Below are 23,798 nucleotides of genomic sequence, written 5' to 3'. Positions count from 1 at the left end.
CTATTAAGTTAATACGTCTTTAAATAAACCCGGAAAACTATGACTGAGGAAGAAAGTGTTTGTATTGACAAAGTGGTGCGGATGAGTGGTGACGGCGCGTGCCTGTTCTCCTAGCTGGCCTATACCTTGTGCACGGCACCGCCTCTATGCCCGCTCAGATGCGGGTTGACATTGTTAGATTGCTTATAGGATTCGTAATTTTTTTATGATCTTAAAAACCCCTCGAAAATCTATTTTTAATATAATTCATATTATAACATTCACCTTCATCTATTTTTATTAACAAATAAATTTAGCACTTAAAACTTATGAGGTCTGGTTACTAAATAATACCATGAGTGGTGATGGGATCACTGGGGCTTTAGTCCAAAACAAGTTTTGATCATCACTGTTGAAGTCTTCTATATTAAAACAGCTTATATTTGAGTAAACGAGAAATAATTAGTAATCTATTTTATTTCGTTTATGTGCTATATCTTGTCTTATGACCTTTACAGGACTTATACTGTCACTCTGTATATTTTAGAACACATTTTCCTGTTGCTATCCTGTAGCGAAGCACGGGTATTCAGCTAGTAAGCCTATATGACTATTTCTTAAATAGCTTAATTAACATTCTGTATACAGATACAGCTAAGAAAGTTCTATATTATATTCACTTACTGGGGGGTAAATGACCATATTCTAAGTAACTATAAGAAACTGATATTCTGTTATTGAAATTAAGCAATTACATTAAGATTGACTCTTACATTCTCCATGCAGGAGTTGTATCATCTCCAGTGTTTGCAGGAGTTGTATCATCTCCATAGAGGCAGACAGATTGATAAGTATATTCTAAAAATATATTTAATGAATCAAATAACAAATTAAATTGCAAAAAAAAAATAATAATAATTTGCATGACGTTATCATTTGTTATACGAAAAAAAACATCTTAATAATTCAGTTTACAAAATACACAACTTCTTTCTGTCCAAGTTCAAACATTTCCCCAAACCTACACATCTCCTAAGCTTCCAGACACAACTCTAAAACAGTTTCATAGAATATAATAACATTTTAAACTCCTTCCATACATCTCCTCCAACTCTACACTCAATTTTCAAACAGCTAGTTTGATATACTGTGGCATAATCGCTTTTAAATATTCCATCGCCCATATCACATATTACACACGTAAATATAACAGGATTAGATAGATAGATAGATAGATAGATAGATAGATAGATAGATAGATAGATAGATAGATAGATAGATAGATAGATATTAGCATATAAGGCTTAATAGTGTATGGGGACAGAAATGAAATCTTTGGAACTAAACAGAATAGAACAGAATATGATTCCTCTTTTTTGTCATCATAAAATCACAGGTGGATAAAGACAGACTGTGACCATGCACCAATAAAGAACACTGACTATTTTTATTTATCCAAGCATACATCCTACTTTCTCTCTTGCTATTACACACGCTATTTATTAAACAATAAAAAAAAAAAGTCTTTTGAATACCCAACCACCTCTTTTTGTTATCTGCGTCAGGCATGTGAAAACCTTTCCCCTTCTTACATCTTGGATGAAATAACTGCCTGTTCAGAGCTGGAAACAGGTTCGCAGAAAATTACATGGATTATTCCATACCTGTGATTACACACAACCCCCTGTAATATGAGCAGCATGCTGAAATATCATCCATGTTGATTGTAGGATTCAATCCTCGCTCTTCGTTTGAGCGTAGTGAAAGACACTATAGTGACACCATATGGCCATTATAGAAAAGAGATGGGCTACTTCAGCGATGTCTGAGAGACATAAAGTAATATCTGCTAGAATGAAGTTATTAAATGGACACATTTCAAATGTGGCAAAATTACTAAAAACGTACAAGCATTATACATTGTACAAGTGTTATTTTATATGATGTGATGGTGACGCCGTTCAATTCTGTTACTCCGCGTCATTTACCAATATCATTTGTCCCCAGCTGCCCGCGATCTTGTCTAGAATAAACACATTCAAACACCAAGTTCATTTGTATTTAGATTTTCCTAGTTTATAGCACGGCACCTCCTCGAATGATAGATAATTAGCATTTTCCTTAGAGCGCCGTACTGTGATGCTAATTGGCTCCGTGTCCTACTGTAAGTCAGGAGGGCACCACTTTCCCCGCCCCAAACAAGCGCCTTTTCTATCCTTTGTAGTCCTTCTGATCCTTCATTTCAAGTACGAGCTGCTACAGAATGGCATATGGAAAAGTTGTTTCCCTAGTAGTGTCTCTTTTCGTCGTGACCAGAGTGCAGTCTTATCCCAGCGGAGCTCCTACTGGCGTTTGCTCTTCAATGTTGCCTTCGCATCCACCTGCCTCTCCTTCAAACAACACATCGATCTACACGGTGAACTTCACCGTAAATGCCTACAAACCGGGGCAGGCTGTCTCAGGTGTGTTAAGTATTTCTTAGAATTTGTTAGAAAAAAATGTATTTCCTATAACTACTTTGCAACTGTATCGTGAACATGAGAGAATACAAGAAAGTTTAGTACTATTACGTTTCCTAGGGTTAAAGTCTTATCCCAATGTGAACTCAGTGGAAGACAATCAAGCGATATTAAATATAAGGCAATCCGGTCTTGTTTATCGTGCATTAGAAGGGGCGACACTTTAGAAAAGCGGCATCCCTTATTACTTTGCACTTTATTTTGGAATAAAACGCATGCCATCACCAAAAGTGATTTATTAAGTAAATAGTGTGTTATTTTCAGTGATGGTTTTTACAGTGTATAAAACTGGTTCACTCACGATAAGAAGCAATATTACATAGACGTGTGTGTGTCGATAGATATGTAGAATAATTATTGCATTCAACACAGACTAACACAAAATGATTTACAGTGAACACGGAGGAAATAAAGCAATACAAAAAGAAACATTTTGCAAAAATGTTTCATTAAGTTATCCGTGTCTTGTTAACATTGGACTAGTAATACATAAATCCATTTCCTGACGCTGATTTTTCAAACACAGGGTTGACTGTATCAAGCACGATGCAGAAATCAACCCTGGAAGGGACAATATGTGTGAGCCTTTTATGTGAGTCAGTCATTGTCCAACCCACTATATCCTAACATAAAGTCACAGGGGTCTGCTGCAGCCAATCCCATTATATTTGTCATTAATTGTTTTACATTTTCATTTATAAAACAAGGGATTGTTTATTATTAGGTAGTGTCGTGGTGTATTTCTACCTCACAACTTCAGACTGCAGGGTTTGACTCCAAGCCGAAGCACCGTGTGGAGTTTGCAAGCTCTTCTTGTGAAATTTTCTTCTGATATTAGTATTTTTTTTCACATCCCAAAAACATGTCTTTTAGGTTTATTGGAAAGTCTCAGTGATAGTGTGTCCTGTGATAGTTAGGTGTCCTGTACAGCATTTGAACCTAAAGTTGGTAGAATAGAGGCACCACCTCCCAGTCACTTTGAACTGGATAATTGGGTTAGAAAATAAATAAATGATAGCATGCAAGAATATGCCAAAACAAAAAATTACATTCTGAGATGGAGGCCACAATTATTATTATTATTTTTAATTTTGTCACACTCCTTTTTGACTGGGTGCTATGGTACCTGAGTGTTTAGTGCTGCTGTTACACAAGTCCAGAGACCGTGTTGAGTTTATATGTTCTCTGTGCAGGTTATTACTCTATCTGTTCTTGTTTTCTCCCATATCCTAAAGAAACTTAAATTTCTAACTCTACATAGTTCCCTTGTGAATGTGGGTACTTGCTATTGAACTACAATGGCTTGGGTCCTCACCAGTTAGTTCCTGAACTACACCCAATGCTGCTAGAACAACTAACCTGAAATGGATACAGTAAATTAGTTTAGATTAAAATGATTAGATTACTCTTGATGGAGAGGAAATATTGCTATGCATGATAGGCTGTAGACATATTAATTGTTAATGGATTTATTTTATATTTTTTTCTATTACTAGTTTGTCCATTCCAGATTTGCCTTATATTGCTTCTTTTTTATCATTCATTTATGTGAAACTGTTACTCCTTTCAAGGTGAATTGCAGTGCTGTATTTTTTATGTTTCAGCAAAATAAAATAAAATACACTACAATAAGTTATTATGAAAACAAATTAAAGTTTATTGATCTGAACTGAATTGAATTAGAACTCTGCACTTGTAATGATAGTTATACAAATACAGTTATAAAAAGATAAAATTATTCAATGAGTCTCCATGCTCACTGTGGACACTGGATATTGCTATCTTAATCTATTGCCAATCTATTAGGGACATGTAATACTTAGGTGACTATAGGGTCAATCATCACCAGCTACTGAGGACTGACCATGTGACCCTGATGAAATCACTTACGCTGCCAATGCTCCATATTTTAAAAAAGCATCTTGGAATGATCTTAGCTATAAAAAGCAGCTAAAGTTGGTACAATAACAAGATTTACCTATGTTATGCTAGTTAGTGCCAGGTGGCATAGTGGGTATATTTGATTTGATTAATGTTTGCAGAAACCAGAAAGAAAACCATTAAAAAAAATCATAAACAAAAAGGAGTATGATGAGTTGTATGAGAGTTTGAACACTAAGGAGGAAGCAAAGGACCTGTACCGATTGGCTAAACAGAGGGACTGAGCTGGAAAAGATGTGCAACAGGTTAAGGTGATAAAGGATAAAGATGGAAATGTACTCACGAGCAAGGAGAGTGTGTTGGGCAGATGGAAAAAGTACTTTGAGAGGCAGATGAACGAAGAGAATGAGAGAGACAGAGAAGGTTAGATGATGTGGAGATATTGAATCAGGAAGTGCAACGGATTAGCAAGGAGGAAGTAAGGAAGCTATGAAGAGGATGAAGAATGGAAAGACAGTTGGTCCAGATGACATACCTGTTGAAGAATGGGGATGTTTAGGAGAGATGGCAGAAGAGTTTTTAAACCAGATTGTTTAATGGAATCTTGGAAAGTGAGAGAACACTTGAGGAGTGGAGAAGAAGTGTACTGGTGCCGATATTTAAGAATAAGGGGGATGTGCAGGACTATAGTAACTACAGGTGGATAAAATTGATGAGCCACAGCATGAAGTTATGGGAAAGAGTAGTGGAAGCTAGGTTAAGAAGGGAGGTGATGAATAGTGAGTAGCAGTATGGTTTTGTGCTAGAAAAGAACACCACTGATGCAATGTTTACTCTAAGGGTGTTGATGGAGAAGTATAGAGAAGGCCAGAAGGAGATGCATTGTGTCTTTGTAGAGCTAAAGAAAGCATATGACAGGGTGTCTTGAAAGGAGTTGTGGTATTGTATGAGGAACTCGAGAGTGGCAGAGAAGTATGTATAAGTTGTACAGGATATATACAAGGGAAGTGGTGACAGATGACATTAGACAGGCTTCCCTGTGGACTATGATGTTTTTTGATGATAATGTGATCTGTAGCAAGAGTAGGGAGCAGGTTGAGAAGGAGGTCAGTGGAATGGTGAGGATGCAAGGAGTAGAGTTGGCAAAGGTGGATGAGTTTAAATACTTGGGATCAACAGTGCAAAGTAATGGGGATTGTGGAAGAGAGGTGAAAAAGAGAGTGCAGGCAGGGTGGAATGGATGGAGAAGATTGTCAGAAGTAATTTGTGACAGACGGATATCAGCAAGAGTTTAAGGGAAGGTCTACAGGACGGTAGTGAGACCAGCTATGTTATATAGGTTGGAGACGGTGACACTGACCAGAAAGCAGGAGACAGAGCTGGAGGTGGCAGAGTTAAAGATGATAACAACAACAACATTTATTTAAATAGCACATTTTCATACAAAAAAAGTAGCTCAAAGTGCTTTACATAATGAAGAAAAATAAAAGACAAAATAAGAGATTAAAATAAGACAACATTAGTTAACATAGAAAAAGAGTAAGGTTCGATGGCCAGGGAGGACAGAAAAAAAACTCCAGACGGCTGGAGAAAAAAATTAAATCTGCAGGGGTTCCAGGCCACGAGACCACCCAGTCCCCTCTGGGCATTCTACCTAACATAAATTAAATAGTCCTCTTTGTATTTAGGGTTCTCACGGACACTCTTGATGATGATGGTCATGCAGACTTCTGGCTTTTAATCCACCACTGTTGGAACATCACAGTGCTTTGAGTAGATGGTGGTGGCACAACCGGAAAAAGAAACAGAAGAGAGAGTAGGGGTTAGTGCAGATTTTAGAGCCACCATGAATAGTTATTATAATGAATTGGATATACAGAGTATCAGGATTAAATTACAGTGAAGTTATGAGAAGGCCATGTTAAAATAATGTGTTTTCAGCAGATAAGGTTTGCATTGGGTGTGACGAGGATGGATAGGATTAGAAATGAGTACATTAGAGGGTCAGCTCAAGATGGACAGGTTTGGATTTATGGATGTGGTGAGAGAGGACATGTAGGTGATTGGTGTGACAGAGCAAGATGTAGAGTACAGGAAGATATGGAACAAGATGATCCGCTGTGGCAACCCCTAATGGGAGCAGCCAAAAGAAGAAGAAGAAGAAGAAGTTTAGTCACAAAGCACAGTGCTGGAGTAAAGCTTTTGGTCTGACTTCTTTTACTGTATTTCCTTTGTCCCTTCCATTATTTGACTTCAGTGAGATGAGTGTTATGCCAGAAAAGACAGAGATAGGCGGAACAGAGAAAACAGTAGGCAAAAGAGTAGAAGTGAATGGCCCACTCAATCCAGAGAAATCAGAATATAAAAACAGATGATTCTGCACGTTTTAGAGAAGTGAGTCAATGATATTTAACACCAGCCTCCACATCCAAAGTGCATTTATTTTTAAATCAGCAGATGGTTTTAAGATAAATAGGTGGGTAAATGGAAATGAACTGTTTTGCTCTACTATTTTGTTTACTACAATGTGGCAGCTTTGAAAACAAAGACACCTGATCATTTAACAAACCCAAAGGAATTAGTACCTGTGGGGGCATCTAAAGAAACACAGTTAAAGTTTAGAAAGGTTAAACATCTTTTCATAAACTCAAAATAAGCACCTAACATCAAATTGATTTTTACACAAAATGTTCAATGTATCTGTCTTTCAAGCAAAACCTTTTTGACTAGTTTGACTCTTTGGACATACATGCTGTAAACACATCACAAAGATTTATTTAATAACAGCATTAAGGACGAACCATAAGAGCTGCAGATGTAATAGTAGAGAATTGAAGAGCTGAAAGGCAAAAAAAAAAAAGAAAAAAAGAAAGGGCCTACTAAACCAGAGACTGCAAGCAAATTGAGGTCTTAGGATTTTAAGTTTGGATTAGAATTCAGGTTGTGGTGTACAGTCATTTTGACTTTTGGTTTGTTTCATTACTATTATTGTGATTCTTTCATTTTCTGGTCTATTTCCTTAAAATTCCTTCTTTGTATTTAATTTGTGGAAGAACACTGGCAAATGTTCTTGATAAAAGGGCAGAGCAAGCAATGTCTTCCATAACATACAGTACAATACAATACAACTTATTTTTATTATTTTCACTGAGTGCATGGGCAGAGTGCTGTGAACAAGTTCTCAGAGGAAACACAAAAAAGATTATACAGTATTTATTACTAAATACATAATTAGTTCATATAAAGATATGGATGTGTTAAAACACACCAACACACCAAATAGAAATTAGCAAACATTATCTGTGCATTAATAATTGTTGAACTATGATCAGTTGACAACAGAGGAGATTTAAACTGTAAAAGCAAAAGTCAAGGACAAAGTCAAACATAGTCACAGTACTATAGCATTTGGCCAACTAACCGCCCCCCTCCTCCTGGGCTTTCTGTAGTACAGTCTATGCTGGGCCATTTAGTATGATGACAGGATCTTTCCATCTGATGATTCCAATGTTCCTTTATTTGAGATGACTTTTCCATATATGTAGGGTGGCAGCTTGGCAGTGGAGTAGTACAGAAAAGAGAAACAATAGAAGAGGGTTAGTAATGGTTTGTAAATATCATATTTCTAATGCTTTTGTACAAATGACTAACAAACAGAGATACAATATGTATATTCAATATTCAGCTGTAGTCAGGGTATGTTAGACTAAAGCAGTGAGCCTTCAGTGTGTATTTAAATGCTGAGACTAAAGGGGCATCTTGTATATTAGCATGTAGATCATTCCATAGCTTTGCGGCCCTGTAACTAAAAGCTTGATCCCCCACTGTTACCTTCTTAATTCTTGAAATCTTAAGTAGGCCAACATCTTGAGAGCTCAATGTTCTCTGTGGTTTGTAAGTAATGATCAATTAAGGTAAGAAGTGCTTTTTCCATTTAAGACTTTATATGTTAAAAGGAAGATTTTGAAATCAGCCCTAAGGTTAACTGGGAGTCAGTGCAAGGACTTGAGAACTGGAATTATGTATTCATATTTTCTGGTTTGTGCAATTTTTCTTGCAGCATTTTGAATTAAATGAAAGCTGCATACAGAATAATTTGAAGAGCCAGTGAATAAAATGCACCATACTAGTCAACCCTGCTAGAAATAAATGCATGAATTAATTTCTCAGTATCCAGCATATTTAGAAAATATTTTAATTTTCCAGTATTTTTAAGGTGGACAAACATGTCTTGGATTGTTTTGTAATGTGTATTTTAAATGACGTCAGTGCCAAAGACAACACCTAAATTGCTTGCTGATTCAGTAAAACTGATTCCAACTGATTTAATAAGTGACAGAGAGTTGCTGCTGTCAGCATCATTCTCCCCAATAATACCATTTCTATTTTTTTGTATTCAGAGAAAAATAGTTTTCATCCATCCATTCCTTTAACTCACTAACACAACTTATTAAGGACAGCATATGAGAAACATCAAGGTGTACAGTAGTTGGGTATCATCTGCATAAGAGTGACAATTAATGCTGTATTTCTAATGATAGTTCCCAATGGAAACATGCAATGTGAAAATAGAAAAGGTTCTAGTACTGAGCCTTGCATCACAACATATTTAACTTCTAAGTGTAATGATAAAGGACTGTCAGCACATTTCTGCATACACTGGAATCATTTTTATAAATAAGAACTAAACCAGGAAAGCACAGTGCCAATGTAATTTTTCAGCTTGTGTAGTAAAATAGAATAGTCAGTGTTATCAAATGTTTCACTTAAATCTAACAACATAACTCCTATGCAGTTTCTTTATTCAGAGGATATTAAAATGTCCTTTTCAACACAGTTCAGTGCTGTTTCTGTGCTATGACCAGCACAGAAGCCAGAAATGTATTTCTTAAATAAATTGTGATGTGTTAAGCAAGGCTGAAGCTGAGCAGAAACTACTTTTTCAAGTATTTTAGAGAGAAAGCAGCAGCATATATTCAGGTAAAGCAAGTGGCAAGTCCCCATGAATATTTAATTTAATTTTGTTAATTCTGTTATCTATGTACATGAAGGAGGGAAAACATGCCAACCTATTACAATTGTGGAATAGTATGTTCATACAGGCTCTTTCAAGTTCACATACGGAAGATTTATAGCATGATATTCTATTGTAAGAGCTTCTCAGAAACACACAATTTGGCAGTTGGTGAAAAAGTGGTGCACTACTGGTTCAGTAAGCAATGTACTGAAGCCATGAAACCCTTCTGACCATACACCAGAGGTTGTTGTTGACATTGCAGATCATATGCAAAGAAGTCATCATAAATCAACACAATGATTATCACAAAAAAGACCACGTAAGCGTGTACTTTATTATGCCCCACCCAGTAGTATTGATTGTATCTTTGCCTTTTCAAAAGCAGTGAGCAACAGGTAAAGTAGTTATAGCCTCGTAATGCGTTTGTCTCTTTATCTTTGCAAGCAAAAAATTCAGAAGTACAATATAACAGAAAAAACAAAAATCAGTGTTAATTCTTGCAGCTCAACATTTTGAGTAATATACAGTGCATCCGGAAAGTATTCACAGCGTATCACTTTTTCCACATTTTGTTATGTTACAGCCTTATTCCAAAATGTATTAAATTCATTTTTTTTCCTCAGAATTCTACACACAATACCCCATAATGACAACATGAAAAAAAGTTTACTTGAGGTTTTTGCAAATTTATTAAAAATAAAAAAAACGAGAAATCACATGTACATAAGTATTCACAGCCTTTGCTCAATACTTTGTCGATGCACCTTTGGCAGCAATTACAGCCTCAAGTCTTTTGAATATGATGCCACAAGCTTGGCACACCTATCCTTGGCCAGTTTCGCCCATTCCTCTTTGCAGCACCTCTCAAGCTCCATCAACTTAAATGGGAAGCGTCGGTGCACAGCCATTTTAAGATCTCTCCAGAGATGTTCAATCGGATTCAAGTCTGGGCTCTGGCTGGGCCACTCAAGGACATTCACAGAGTTGTCCTGAAGCCACTCCTTTGATATCTTGGCTGTGTGCTTAGGGTCGTTGTCCTGCTGAAAGATGAACCTTCGCCCCAGTCTGAGGTCAAGAGCGCTCTGGAGCAGGTTTTCATCCAGGATGTCTCTGTACATTGCTGCAGTCATCTTTCCCTTTATCCTGACTAGTCTCCCAGTTCCTGCCGCTGAAAAACATCCCCACAGCATGATGCTGCCACCACCATGCTTCACTGTAGGGATGGTATTGGCCTGGTGATGAGCGGTGTCTGGTTTCCTCCAAACTTGATGCCTGGTATTTACACCAAAGAGTTCAATCTTTGTCTCATCAGACCAGAGAATTTTGTTTTTCATGGTCTGAGAGTCCTTCAGGTGTCTTTTGGCAAACTCCAGGCGGGCTGCCATGTGCCTTTTACTAAGGAGTGGCTTTCGTCTGACCACTCTACCATACAGGCCTGATTGGTGGATTGCTGCAGAGATGGTTGTCCTTCTGGAAGGTTCTCCTCTCTCCACAGAGGACCTCTGGAGCTCTGACAGAGTGACCATCGGGTTCTTGGTCACCTCCCTGACTAAGGCCCTTCTCCCCCGATCACTCAGTTTAGATGGCCGGCCAGCTCTAGGAAGAGTCCTGGTGGTTTCGAACTTCTTCCACTTACGGATGATGGAGGCCACTGTGCTCATTGGGACCTTCAAAGCAGCAGAAATGTTTCTGTAACCTTCCCCAGATTTGTGCCTTGAGACAATCCTGTCTCAGAGGTCTACAGACAATTCCTTTGACTTCATGCTTGGTTTGTGCTCTGACATGAACTGTCAACTGTGGGACCTTCTATAGACAGGTGTGTGCCTTTCCAAATCATGTCCAATCAACTGAATTTACCACAGGTGGACTCCAATTAAGCTGCAGAAACATCTCAAGGATGATCAGGGGAAACAGGATGCACCTGAGCTCAATTTTGAGCTTCATGGCAAAGGCTGTGAATACTTATGTACATGTGCTTTCTCAATTTTTTATTTTTAATAAATTTGCAAAAACCTCAAGTAAACTTTTTTCAAGTTGTCATTATGGGGTGTTGTGTGTAGAATTCTGAGGAAAAAATGATTTTAATCCATTTTGGAATAAGTATAAGTAAAATTTAGTAGCTTTGTTTTTAAAGATGGAAAAGATGGAAATGCTTATTCTATTTTATCCTATGCATATAAAATATAACTGAATAGTATGCTTCATTTTATAATATGCTCTGTAATCACCTAGTACTGTAGTTAGATACGTATAGTATGTAAGTAAAGCATTCTGACAACCTTCATATTTTCTACAACTCCGTGATGGCCAGTGTGATTGTGTACGCTATGGTGTGCTGGGCTGGTAACATCACTTCAAGAGAGGCCCACTGAATCAACAAGCTAATTAAAAAGGCAGGCTCAGTTATTCATCTGTCTATGTTGCTAAACCTCCCATTTTGCATTCATAATGCTGTCATCCCTTGAAACTTCTTAATTTTGCTACTCTTCCAATACTCTATGTGTCACTTCTTAATGTTGCCACATTTTCTTGTTTGCATGCAACATCACTTTTAACTTTGAGCTGGCTGTACTACAGAGACACTGTATGTACTGTATATTATAAAATTAGATGTTCTCCAACTTGTATCGGTGGAAAAACAGACAAATGTTAGAGGTAAGATATTGTAATGACAGTCATAATCATAGCTATTGTTGTTAAGAAGCAATGATGATGCAAACAGAACTGCCAAAAATCAGAGGCGATGATGTGAAGAGAACAAAATACAAGAAAACACAGAAAAGTTAATACATAATGTAGAAAAGAACAACCACATACAGTAAATGCAATGACAAGAGTTGAAAAAACACGAGACTTGCTTTATGTTGAATTACAGTAACTATCTGGACACTCATCAGAAATGGACCCTTCAGTGTCATAGTTCAGGTCATAGTGAAAAGTATATTCTGTTAGTTGGCATCATATACATTATTATGGTGCTACTCCAAAAACATAAAAAACTAGCTAAGTACTCTGTTGCTGAAACTGCCTTCATTCAGTTCATTTACATGCACACTAGGATAAGGCGAATTAACCCAGTTAAGGCATAATTCTGGTTTCTTATAAAACAGTTTACATTCGCAAGTAATATTCTGGCGTTCTCCTTTACCAAAACACTCTGACATCATTAAATTGCACAAAAAACAGTTAAAAGTCATCATTGGCTACCATGAATCTGAAAACAAACATAAATCCTGTGATAATTTCCTTGTGTCTTCTCCAACCTGAGCCCCCGGTAATTAGCGGTATGAACATTGATACGTAACCTGATCGCACTGTTTCATCACATCTATAGCAAATAGCTGCCTGAAAACTAAACTGACACTTTATTAATATGTTTCTTTTACTCTTTTATACTTGGCTGTGCGATTGAGCCCTGCAAATGATTCAGTACATGTACTCCTTACCCCTAGTGATGCTACAATAATAATAATGCAGGTATTTTAACTTCAATAAAATAAGTATTGTGTTAGGTTACTCATTATTTTAAAAAGTAATTGAATTATGTAAAGCACACTCTCAAGATCTAGTGGATGCTTCTACCTGTGGCTGCTAAGCTGAGCAGGCCCATAAAGTGCAACGGACACGCACAGACTACAAAATCCTCAACTGTAACCCTGTTAAGGGTCTACAAGGCCACATGACTGGGTTATTCGTGGAGAGATGCACCTCTGCTAACCAGGAGATTAATAACCTGGTTTCTCTAACCACAATAAGGGTTTACATGGCATTTTAGACACCAGGTTTCTGTGAAGCTCTGGGTTATTAAGATGCATGTAGTCACAATCATTGACAAGATATTAATAACCTGGGAATAACATGCAATGTTTTCACAAATTCTGACTCCAAGAAGATAGCTGTAGCTTAGTATTTGTCCAGTTTTTCTATTGGGATACTTGTCCAGAAAGTGTTACAGACAGGGTGTTTTTGCATGACTCCTTCACCTAATTGAAATAGTTGCTACACATGGCACAACAGAATACACAAAATTCTAATAGTATACCCACAAGGATCCTTTCTTACAGAACTAATGAATTCTGGTAAGTTTTACATTGAAACAAACCATACATTCAGAAACTGGCATCACCAGTCTATATCATGTGGAAAACGCATGTAAAATATCACAAGGAGCAGCCGATATTGAGCACTTTATGCACTGTGCCAAATTCAGATACAAATATATATATTGTTATATAATGAAAACTTTATTTCCACTTGGGCAATCATGTCTTCTCTTAATCGATATTTTTGTGAGAGCTATTGATGTTAACATTTTTGGCAGAACATAAGGCAATTCAGATGACCAGAAGTTCTTGTGATATTTAATGCATTTTTGATTCATGTTTGTATGTTATACATGCAAATGGCACAATTTTCTGTGTTCTTTTGTAATTCACACTAAATCTAACATTTGACTTTATTCATTTATTATGTGTTTGATTTTAAGTTTTTTATAACAATACTCCATCATACTAAAAACTCCTACACTATTCTCCTAGAAAGCAAAGAAAAAAAAACTTTAAAATGAAATGATCAATTAAAAAACCCAAAATGCCCAATTATTAGTAATGGTTTAAGATATTCAATTACTTGTGGCAATTGATCAGATTATAATGAACTTTGGAACTCTTCCTTGTAAAGTTAATTGAATTTTTTTTTTACAATTTTCAGTATAATGGGACATTATTTAACCCTTATTTGATAGTGGCCTAGGACCTTTCCTGTTGAGCAAAAGATAAACAGTGCACTAGCAGTATAGTGTAAATTATGAAAACAGATTGTTCCTTAAGTGGTAATGTCCCATGTGATGTTATCCCAAACAAAGCTGTTAGATCATTATTGTGACTCCTATTGTTGGAGTTCTCTGTTTCACACTCCCAATGGGACAGCAGAATCATGAAGAGATCTGTTCAATTTGTGGTGAGTCAATGCAGTCAGCTTTCACTTTCTCTGTTTGTAGTTTGAATATGGTGATGCAAATAACCTATATGTGCTTGCTGCAAAAAACAAAATACATTTTATTCATGACATAAGGATAACAGAAGATGGATAATGCAAGTCTGTGCAGACAAGCGTCATTAACGAACAACAGAAAACAAATGTACATTAGCATCATTTGATTATCGTCTTTCCTTTTGAAAAAGGCATACAACTTGTGAATTCTATTTCCTTAATCCTTCTTTAAAGAATTACCCCCTAAAATGTTATGTGATCGAGAGTGATTTAAAATGTTCTCGTCTTGGTTCTGATCTTTCAGCTGGTTAGATAATTTGTGTAAGTTTTTTTAGCATATTCTCTTTGAGTTCTTCTGCAAAGCCAGCCTGAAATTGCTTCCCATCTCACCAATAATAATAATAATAATACATTTTATATATATATATATATATATATATATATCTTCATTTGGATCTTGATCTTTGTTTGTCTGTGAATGAATTAGAAGAAGAAGCACTAGATGGCAGTAGAGAGACAGCTAAAACATAGGCATTGCATTAAGAATCTCCTCCAGGCTTATACTACTGAAGACTGTAGTACTCCAGTCACACCTCAAAACACAGACAATCAAACTAAACAAATTGTTGTGCTTTAAATTACCTAAAGAGATCTTCATTTAGATCTTGATCTTTGTTTGTCCACGAATTCCACGCATGCGTAGACCACCTACCAGTTTAGTAAATTTTTGTTACTCATGGATGTCAACAATGTGCCGGAATAACGAAAGGGGTGGTGGACAGTGTTACGCTGGTTAGCTCCTGAGGCCAGGTTAGAGAATGAGATTGCCGAAGATAAAAGATACGTGCCTACGTAACATATGAATGAAAGAAAGACAGTGGGTAAAATGAATGACAACGTAACAGCACGTAACAGCAACAGCAACGTAACAGCACATTCCGGCAATTAGTTGTGCTTTGGCTTGCTCACATGTCAGTGAAGTGATCCCTATTTATGCTTTAAAGAGCCTGGATACCCCTGTGTCCCCCTTTTATAACAATTGCTCCGTGTATATTGCCTTACTCTTTAGATTGCCACAAAGCAACCTGCGAGATTGGAGAAAGGTTGAGAAGACATCGTGAGAGGAAACGATAGTGTTGTGAAAACTGTGAACTGTGAACGGACAGAAGCAGAAATGCTCCACCACCACCACATAATTACTATTCGGACCGTGATTCCGAGTAGGCCTTTCCTATCAAATCAATGTCCAAGGGTTTTCTTTTGTAATTTTGTTTACCTTATAAAAAATCATAATGCTGTGCGACAAAGGGCCCAGTTCACGACTGGCAGCCGCGTTTAAACAGGGAGCCCTTCACAGACAACTTTAACACGCGCGTAGTTGGGCGCACATGGCTAGTATATATATATATATATATATATATATATATATATATATATATATATATATATATATATATATATATATATATATATATATATACTGTATATATAGTGTCTTTCCTGTGCTCAAGGTGCTATACAGAGTCTCAGAAAAAACAGCAAGGTACTGTATATGCAACATTGGGTATAAATGTTTCCTACATAGAACACTAAAATAGATAAATACAGGATATGCAAAGAATTAAAGGAAATGAAAGACAATTAACCAGAAACAATACATAAATCTGATACTAAAAGAAAAGCCTGAACAAATAATAAAATCTGTGATATAACACACATTCAAATTATTCTGATTGTCTGGAGAGATAAACTGAAAGAAGGGGACTGTCAGGTTAAGTTAAAAGCCATCTTGTACAGATGAGTTTTAAGTTGTTTTTTTAAAAGAATGAATTGAGTCCGCTGATCTCATTAATTTATGGAGGTCATTCCAAAGTTTGGGTGCTATACAGCTGAAGGCCGTGTCACCCACAGAATGCAGGTTAGTGTGAGGCCTAACAAGATTGCTAGAATCAGAGGATCTTAGTGGGCAAACAGGAACATAGTGATAGAGAATCTCACTAATGTAGTCCAGTGAAAAGCCATTTAAATTTTTTTAGGTTTATAATAGAATTTTATATTTGATCCTGTAAGGAAGCGAGTGAAGATGATGCAGGATGGGAGTTATATACTCACTGTTGCTGGTTCATGTAAGGACTTTTGCAGCAAAGTTTTGAATCAACTGGAGCTGAAATAGAAGATTAGAAGTTACACCTGCCAATAGGGAATTACAATAACTGATGCGGGATGTGATAAAAGCATGGAAAAGTTTTTCAGCCTTAGAAAAGTAGAGGAATGAGCAAACACAGGATATGTTTCAGAGGTGGAAGTGAGAAAAATTCTTAATGTGTTTTGTGTGGAAGGAATAAGACAGGGTGGAATTTAAAATTACACCAAGATTTCTGGCATTACAAGGTCTGTTGAGATCATTCTCAAGAGTGATTGAAAAGGAGCTCATTTTTTTAAGCTGCGCTGTAGTGAAATTGCAAGAGTTCAGTTTTATTGCAATTTAATTTTAAAGAGTTCTACTCCATCCAGGTTTTAATTTCACTGAAGCAAGCTGTGAGCTGAGAAAACTTTGATGAAATTTCACTTTTAGCATTGAAACAGAGATGAGTATCAACTGCATAAAAATGATAACCCAGCCCAAAGCTACAATTAATATGGCCAGGAGAAGCATATAGATACAGAAGAGCAGAGGACAGAGGACAGAGCCCTGTGGAACTCTTTGTGTGACTGGCGTTGAGCTGGATCTGCTGTTGCCAAGACTAACAAATACTTGCCTATCAGTCCGATAGGACTTGAATCACTGGAGGGCAGTGCCAGAGATCCAGTATCCAGAATTTTTTCCCTTCTAGACAGTAGAATGTCATGTCTGACAGTGTCAAATGCTGCACTGAGGTCTAACAGAATTAATATGCTGGGTAGCTCAGAGTCTGCTACCGTATGCAAATCATTGGTTACCCAAAGGAGGGCAGTTTCACAACTGTGCTGCACCCTGAAGACAGACTGAAAGGGTTCTATCAAATTATTAGATGTTAAGTAATTGGAGAGTTGGGAGGCTACAACATGCTTAAAAACATTTGGCAGAAAATGTAAGTGAAAAATAGGCAGAAAATTATTAAGACTGTGAGCATCAAGACTAGACTTTTTAACAGTGGGGTTACAGAAATGATTTTAAAAGTGGCAGGAGCAAAGCCAGTGTCAAGGCATGTATTTATTATTGTTGTAACAGTCAGGGTTATGGCATGAAGGCAGGATTTAAGAAGTGTAGCGGGGATGGGGTCCAGTACACAAGTAGTCGGCTTCATCTTACAAAGCAGGTCATTTACAAATACAGATTTGACTGGTGAAAATTTAGAAAAGGAGCTGGATGGAGTGGGAAGACAGGGAAAGATATAAATGGATGATGGATTTATGTTAGTTGAGTTATTTAGATTTTTAATTTTATTATGGAAAAAGTGGAGAAGTGATTCACATAATCTGTCTCAAGACAGATTATTATTCTTAAAACAAATTATTACTTTCAACAGCAATAGCCAGAAATGTATATTTTTATACATTTTCTAGCTCTGCTCTGAGTACTCAGTTACAATCATCTCAAAATCAAAACATACTGTAAATCGTACTTATCTGCTTCATTCCTATTGTTGCTGAGTGGAGGCAATGCTTTGTACCAGTTTCTTTAGGATCTGCTTTTGGTCTTTCTTCGTCTGTATTGACTTTGGTCACATATTGTAGTTATTTATGGAACTGCAGTTTCAGTTTTTCAGGTTTCATGTATAGTCGTACCTAGTTGAAACATGACATCTGCTGGTGATCAGTTGGCACCCTAAATTCAGCAAAACAAACAACCTGTTATTATGCATGGTCTCTCTTGCTTATGCACCTTGCTGCTCCTAAGCAAGGCTGAACTCATTGCAGCACAAACAATCCAGCTCCACTATGAACTGTCACCTACTCCTACATTTCCATGCCCATATTTATTAAGCATCTCAGAGTAGGAAAATGGCCCAAACTGGATCACATTGATGCAAATTTGGTCCAGATTTGAAGCAGAAGTAATAGCACTGTTTAATTTTCCTATTTAGGAAACTACTCCTAAGTTCACCAGGGTTTAGCAGAAGTCATGAGCTGTCCTCACTTGTTAGAAGCTGCCAGAAGATGGTGTCCAGGCATAGATCAGCATGCACATTCCAGGAAAGGTGGGATATTTTGGATACACTAGACACCAGTAAAAAGATACTGATTTGATAGAGATGAAATAATATTTGTAAGAAATCTTATCATTGATCATCTATGTGGAGAAGCCAAAATGAAAATGTTGGAAATGTAGCTTTGTTTTGCACCAGGGAAAATGCAGCTTTGCAATAGCAATGATTTGGGAATTTCACAACCTCCCATTTCTCGAATTTTGCCACAAACTTTGAACTCACTTACAGTGCATGAAGTAATTCACATATTTATACATTTCCCCATGATTCCACATGAGGTAATGTTGAAATAAGGGGCAATTGATAAATGGAGCCTCACAAAAGATAATAGAGAATCACCAAGAGATTCCATGCTGCTATGGAAGACGATCTGAGTAATACAGGAAGATGAACACAAGTTCAGAAACACAAGAACAGCCGTGGGCTGTTGTAGTCTAAGTTTTACTTTATAAGGTATTTCCCATGGCCATAACAGCAAGAAGGTTATTCTTCTGAAAGTATGGCTGTGGAACATTCATTGTTAAATAAATATGCCCATTATTGTGATTTACTCTCATTCTGTCAGTGTGTCTTGGTCCTTACATCTTCATGATCATTGTAGTATTATGCTTGATTTATTGTGAACTGGCAACAATTATGTGCAACTTAATGCAAAAACCCTACCTTATTAAATTTATTGGTAACACTTTAGATTAGGTGCTGCAAAAGTGTGTCATTTCTCATTTATTATTAGGTAACAAGAACTTAGCATACACTTCTTTGGGTCTCCATAACACTTACAAAGCTTCAGTAAAGTGTTAATTTAACTCTGCAACATGACTCGCTAACAAAACGTCACTTTGGATTTGTCCAGAGATGAATAACCAATCTACTGATGCTTTGTAAGTGTTATAAAGACCAAAAAAAGCTTTTGTTAAAGTCTTGTTACATAAAAGTAAATGAGTAATAGATATTTATGCAGTACTTAAATTAAATTGTTATCATTTTGTGTCTTCTTCTCCTATTACTTTGATTATCTATACTAATAAAAGGCAAAGCCCTCACTGACTCACTCACTCACTCACTCACTCATCACTAATTCTCCAACTTCCCGTGCAGGTAGAAGGCTGAAATTTGGCAGGCAGCTTACTTACAAAAGTTAAGCAGGTTTCATTTCGAAATTCTACACATAACGGTCATAATGGTCGACAACATCCGCCATGTTGAACTTTCTTATTTATGGCCCCATCTTCATGAAATTTGGTAGGTGGCTTCCCTGCGCTAACCGAAACCGATGTACATACTTATTTCGGTGGTATGACGCCACTGTCGGCTGCCATATTGAACTTTCCAGCATCACTAATTCTCCAACTTCCTGTGTAGGTAGAAGGCTGAAATTTGGCAGGCTCATTCCTTACAGCATACTTACAAAAGTTAAGCAGGTTTAATTTTGAAATTCTACGCATAATGGTCATAACAGTTGACAACATTGGCCATTTTGAACTTTCTTATTTATGGCCCCATCTTCACGAAATTTGGTAGGCGGCTTCCCTGCGCTAACCCAAATCAATGTTTGTACTTATTTTGGTGGTATGATGCCACTGTCGGCCACCATATTGAACTTTTCAACTGTCTTTGTTACCTATGGGCCCATCTTCAAGAAATTTGGTACATGGGTTCCCAACGCTAATTGAATCCTACTTACGTACATATATACGTCCATAGCCTGGAGTTCAGTCACCATGTGAGGCGGCGTTGGGTCCCCCATCCCAACGCCTCCCACGCTGTTGGCTGCCTGCCTATATAAGGCCCTCCGTCGCTCCTTTCTCTACATTCCCTTCGTTGCTTCACTACGGGATTCACGTCTCCCTGCTGATAACTACAGCCTTTTTATTTAATCCACAGCTTCTCCTCTGTTTTATTGTTCATTTATTATGATTGTAGTTATTGTGTAGGTATTTTAGACTTACTTTAAATTGTTCAGGTACCCATTTCCTTTATCATTCCAACCGTACCCCCATTAACATGTCTATCGAGGTGATCACCATCGATCAAAGAACTGTCACTTACAGAGTGGTTTCCATGCCCAGAGATGGCACCCACCTTTTCCATTCTCTTTGTTACATATTGCACGGCCATATCAGGCTCACTCTTGATATCCGGAGGAACATTGTGTCTTATGTATTGAATGACTGGGACAGGTTCAAGGTGTGGACTGATGACGGTACAGGAGATAATCATACTACACAGGAGCAGTATAAGAGTGAAATGCTTAAGCCCTTCACCTATGGTTCTGCATGTGAGTTGATGGCTGCCGCTGAATTGTTCGGTTGTCGCTTTCCAGTGTACCGAAATGGCCAAATATTTTACACCTTTCGACAACCTCCAATGCCTCTTAAACATCTTAGATTCACAGGTGACGATTTCGGTAGTGGACACTTTGATGTTTATGAATGTTTAAACTCTTAAAAGCTGGATGTGAAGTTATCGATGAAACCGGTTATATACTTACAACACTTGACAGATGCCGAATGTCTCTTCAACACAAGTCCTACAAATACTGTCGTAATTGAAACAAACCATGAAACTCAAACCGATTATGACAGCAGCAATCCAAGCTGTGAGATTTGAAACAAGATTACTGTTCTCATGGCCAACTGTATGTTGCATGCTCAAGAGTAAGCTCAGCGCACAGCTTGGTCATATTACAACTGGAGGGCCGAACTCACAATGTGGTATACAAAGAGATCCTTAACAAATAATTATTGGTATATTTTCCCTCAGTTTAAAAAGGTTTAATTTTCTTCTTAATAAAAATTTTAAGGCAGTACTTCGCCGCTGTGAAGCGCAGGTATTTTGCTAGTTATTAATATTATTATTATTATTATCTTTGTTGTGAAGTCATTAGTATCAGAAAACTACAAAACATTATCTTGAGTGCCAGTTTGTGGCTCTGGATACCATAAAATCGTGACGTCATTAATTCTCAAATATGGCCTCCCAATTCTTGCTGGGAATGGGTATAGGATGCTTCAAACTACGTCTCATGTCCTACTCTGGGATAGGATAAATTCTTATTCTAGTTAGACTTTTAGTACAATTCCTAAGAGTAACTCTTGATCAATTCATTCACAAAGCTTGGTTGCCCTCTGGAATAGAAGGATCACTTACCTTTTTTTATAGCCACGGACTATGCAATATGTAATCTGCTAAAGTACAGAAATTAAGGCCAGATACGCAGCGGTGAGAGACCAGAGAGTAATAAATTATTGTATAAAGGATGAAGTGAACAATTTGCCATTCTTTTCTTGAATATACACAATTCCATCTTTATGTCTGATAATGTTAATAACTGGTACAAAGTTTTGTCCATTTAGGTTGCCAGTGGTTGACTTATGGCTCTATTTACTGACCAAGTGTAGCAAATCTCTGGATATCATTTATCTCTGACTGAACAGTGTTAATTACATAAGACCCAGAAACTGCATACCGAAGAGAGGCCCAAGAGGAGAACCTATACTTTAACTAAAATAAAATGTCAGTGAAATATAGGGCTTGGAGCTGCAGCTTAAGTAAAGCAAACTGGGCAGATGTCTGCCGGTCCTTTATTAAGCTGTCTGATAATAAGCAAAGATTGCATTTTAATAAGGTCTAAACGGTAGACATTCCCAAATCAACTGACCCAATGAAGCAGGTGCCTAATGACATTATTCACAGATATGTCTCAACCTGGACAAATTGTACATAACTTGAGTCAAAATAGACATGGGTGCAGTGAACAATTTTTCAGTGCGTTAGATCATACTTTGCACAAATTGAGGAAGAGTGTATTTTATTGATTACTGAATTCCATTCATTATCTGACAATCTAACTGAATTGCGTTGTCCCCAACACTATACCTCAGATTATCCTCAGAGAATATTGGTATTGTGTGGATATACTACCTATATACTGTACTTATCATGACTAGAAGGTATAATTTCTGTGATAGATTAGTGAAGAAGGATTGAATTTATTTGGCCATGTATTTTTTTCAAAGTTTCTAACTTGCATATATTAAAAGATTTGTTTTGATGAAAAGTCCTTCTTAGGAAGTTAAAGTTCATGCTGCATAATAAAAATGAGTATTTGCTTAGTTTTAATAAGGAATTCTCAACTTTACAATACATAGTTAAGTACAAACTGTTAGTATTGATAGCTTAGGATAACCACCTCCTGAACTTATATGTAAATACAACATTTCAACCTGTCACTATGCTAAATTCTGCTACAAGCAGTAAAACAAATTCATCTTGTTTGCAAATGGCATGGCATAAGGGAACACAACTTTCTAATTATAAGTATAACATATCAAACATTGAATGTAAACAACATAACAAAAGTTTTTCATGTCTGTGCTATGAGATTTCCTCTTCACTTTTTGTGATGTGTTCTTACTTTGAATTTTACAAGAATAATGAAAACAAAATTACTATGGTCATAGAAATTTTTATGTTCTGTGTCATGCTATATGCTTGAACATTTGGCATTTGAGAAGCAGTACAGTTTTGGCAACCATGAAGAAATATAGCTACATTACACTTTTCTCTGTATGTGTATATTTTTTGTTTTTAATTGAAAAATTAAATTGGTATTCCTAAAAAACACTTCATTCCTTAGTGACTGCAAATGCTAGGAATACCTTAGCTTTGCTTATGTCAGGTTTACTGTACTGCTGGAAGCTAATAGGCCAGACTGTCCTTTCTTGAATAATATGGACAGTTACTATTGTCATTTCATACCAAGTCTTTTTTCTTTCTCAGATTATCAAAAAAAAAAAAAAAATTCTCTTGCTGGTGATGTACTTTAGAATTGAAAGCCACACCCTTCATCTTTACCCTTAAGAAAGTAAAAGCATTGTAACAAAAAACCCAGACAAGCGTAAAGGTTTGAGGCACCTACAGGTAAACCCCACATAATTGAAAATAAATGCGAGATATAAATACGTAGAAAAAGAGGAAAAAAGATGACTTTAGAAATGTGAGATATAAATACGTGGAAAAAGAGGAAAAAAGATGACTTTATAAAAGTTAGTCTCAAAATGGGTGCTCCAAGATGGCATCACTTCTGGGTTATGTACAGGACAGCACGAAGAGACAGGTCCAGGGGGCAGACACCAGACGTGACATCAGAAGTGGTATTGCTGTCAATCATCTGGTCTGTAGATGGAAAAAGAGGAGTTAGCAAACAGCACTACCTTG

The 23,798-nt window shown here is 36.9% G+C and overlaps 1 protein-coding gene across 1 annotated transcript in view; it reads left to right on the top strand.

Moving 5' to 3' along the window:
- The first annotated feature begins 2,084 nt into the window (after positions 1 to 2,084).
- Positions 2,085 to 23,798, top strand: part of LOC120524246 (putative defense protein 3) — a 44,746-nt gene continuing 23,032 nt past the window's right edge. The window contains exon 1 of the mRNA XM_039746102.1: positions 2,085 to 2,441. Within this exon, the coding sequence (XP_039602036.1) occupies positions 2,243 to 2,441 (199 nt within the window). The 5' untranslated portion in view covers positions 2,085 to 2,242. The remainder of the gene's footprint in view (positions 2,442 to 23,798) is intronic.

Source organism: Polypterus senegalus, chromosome 2 (assembly GCF_016835505.1).
Source record: "Polypterus senegalus isolate Bchr_013 chromosome 2, ASM1683550v1, whole genome shotgun sequence".
Taxonomy (NCBI): domain Eukaryota; kingdom Metazoa; phylum Chordata; class Cladistia; order Polypteriformes; family Polypteridae; genus Polypterus; species Polypterus senegalus.
The sequence above is the reverse complement of the archived record's forward strand: the minus strand, read 5'-3'. Positions and strand labels throughout refer to the sequence as shown.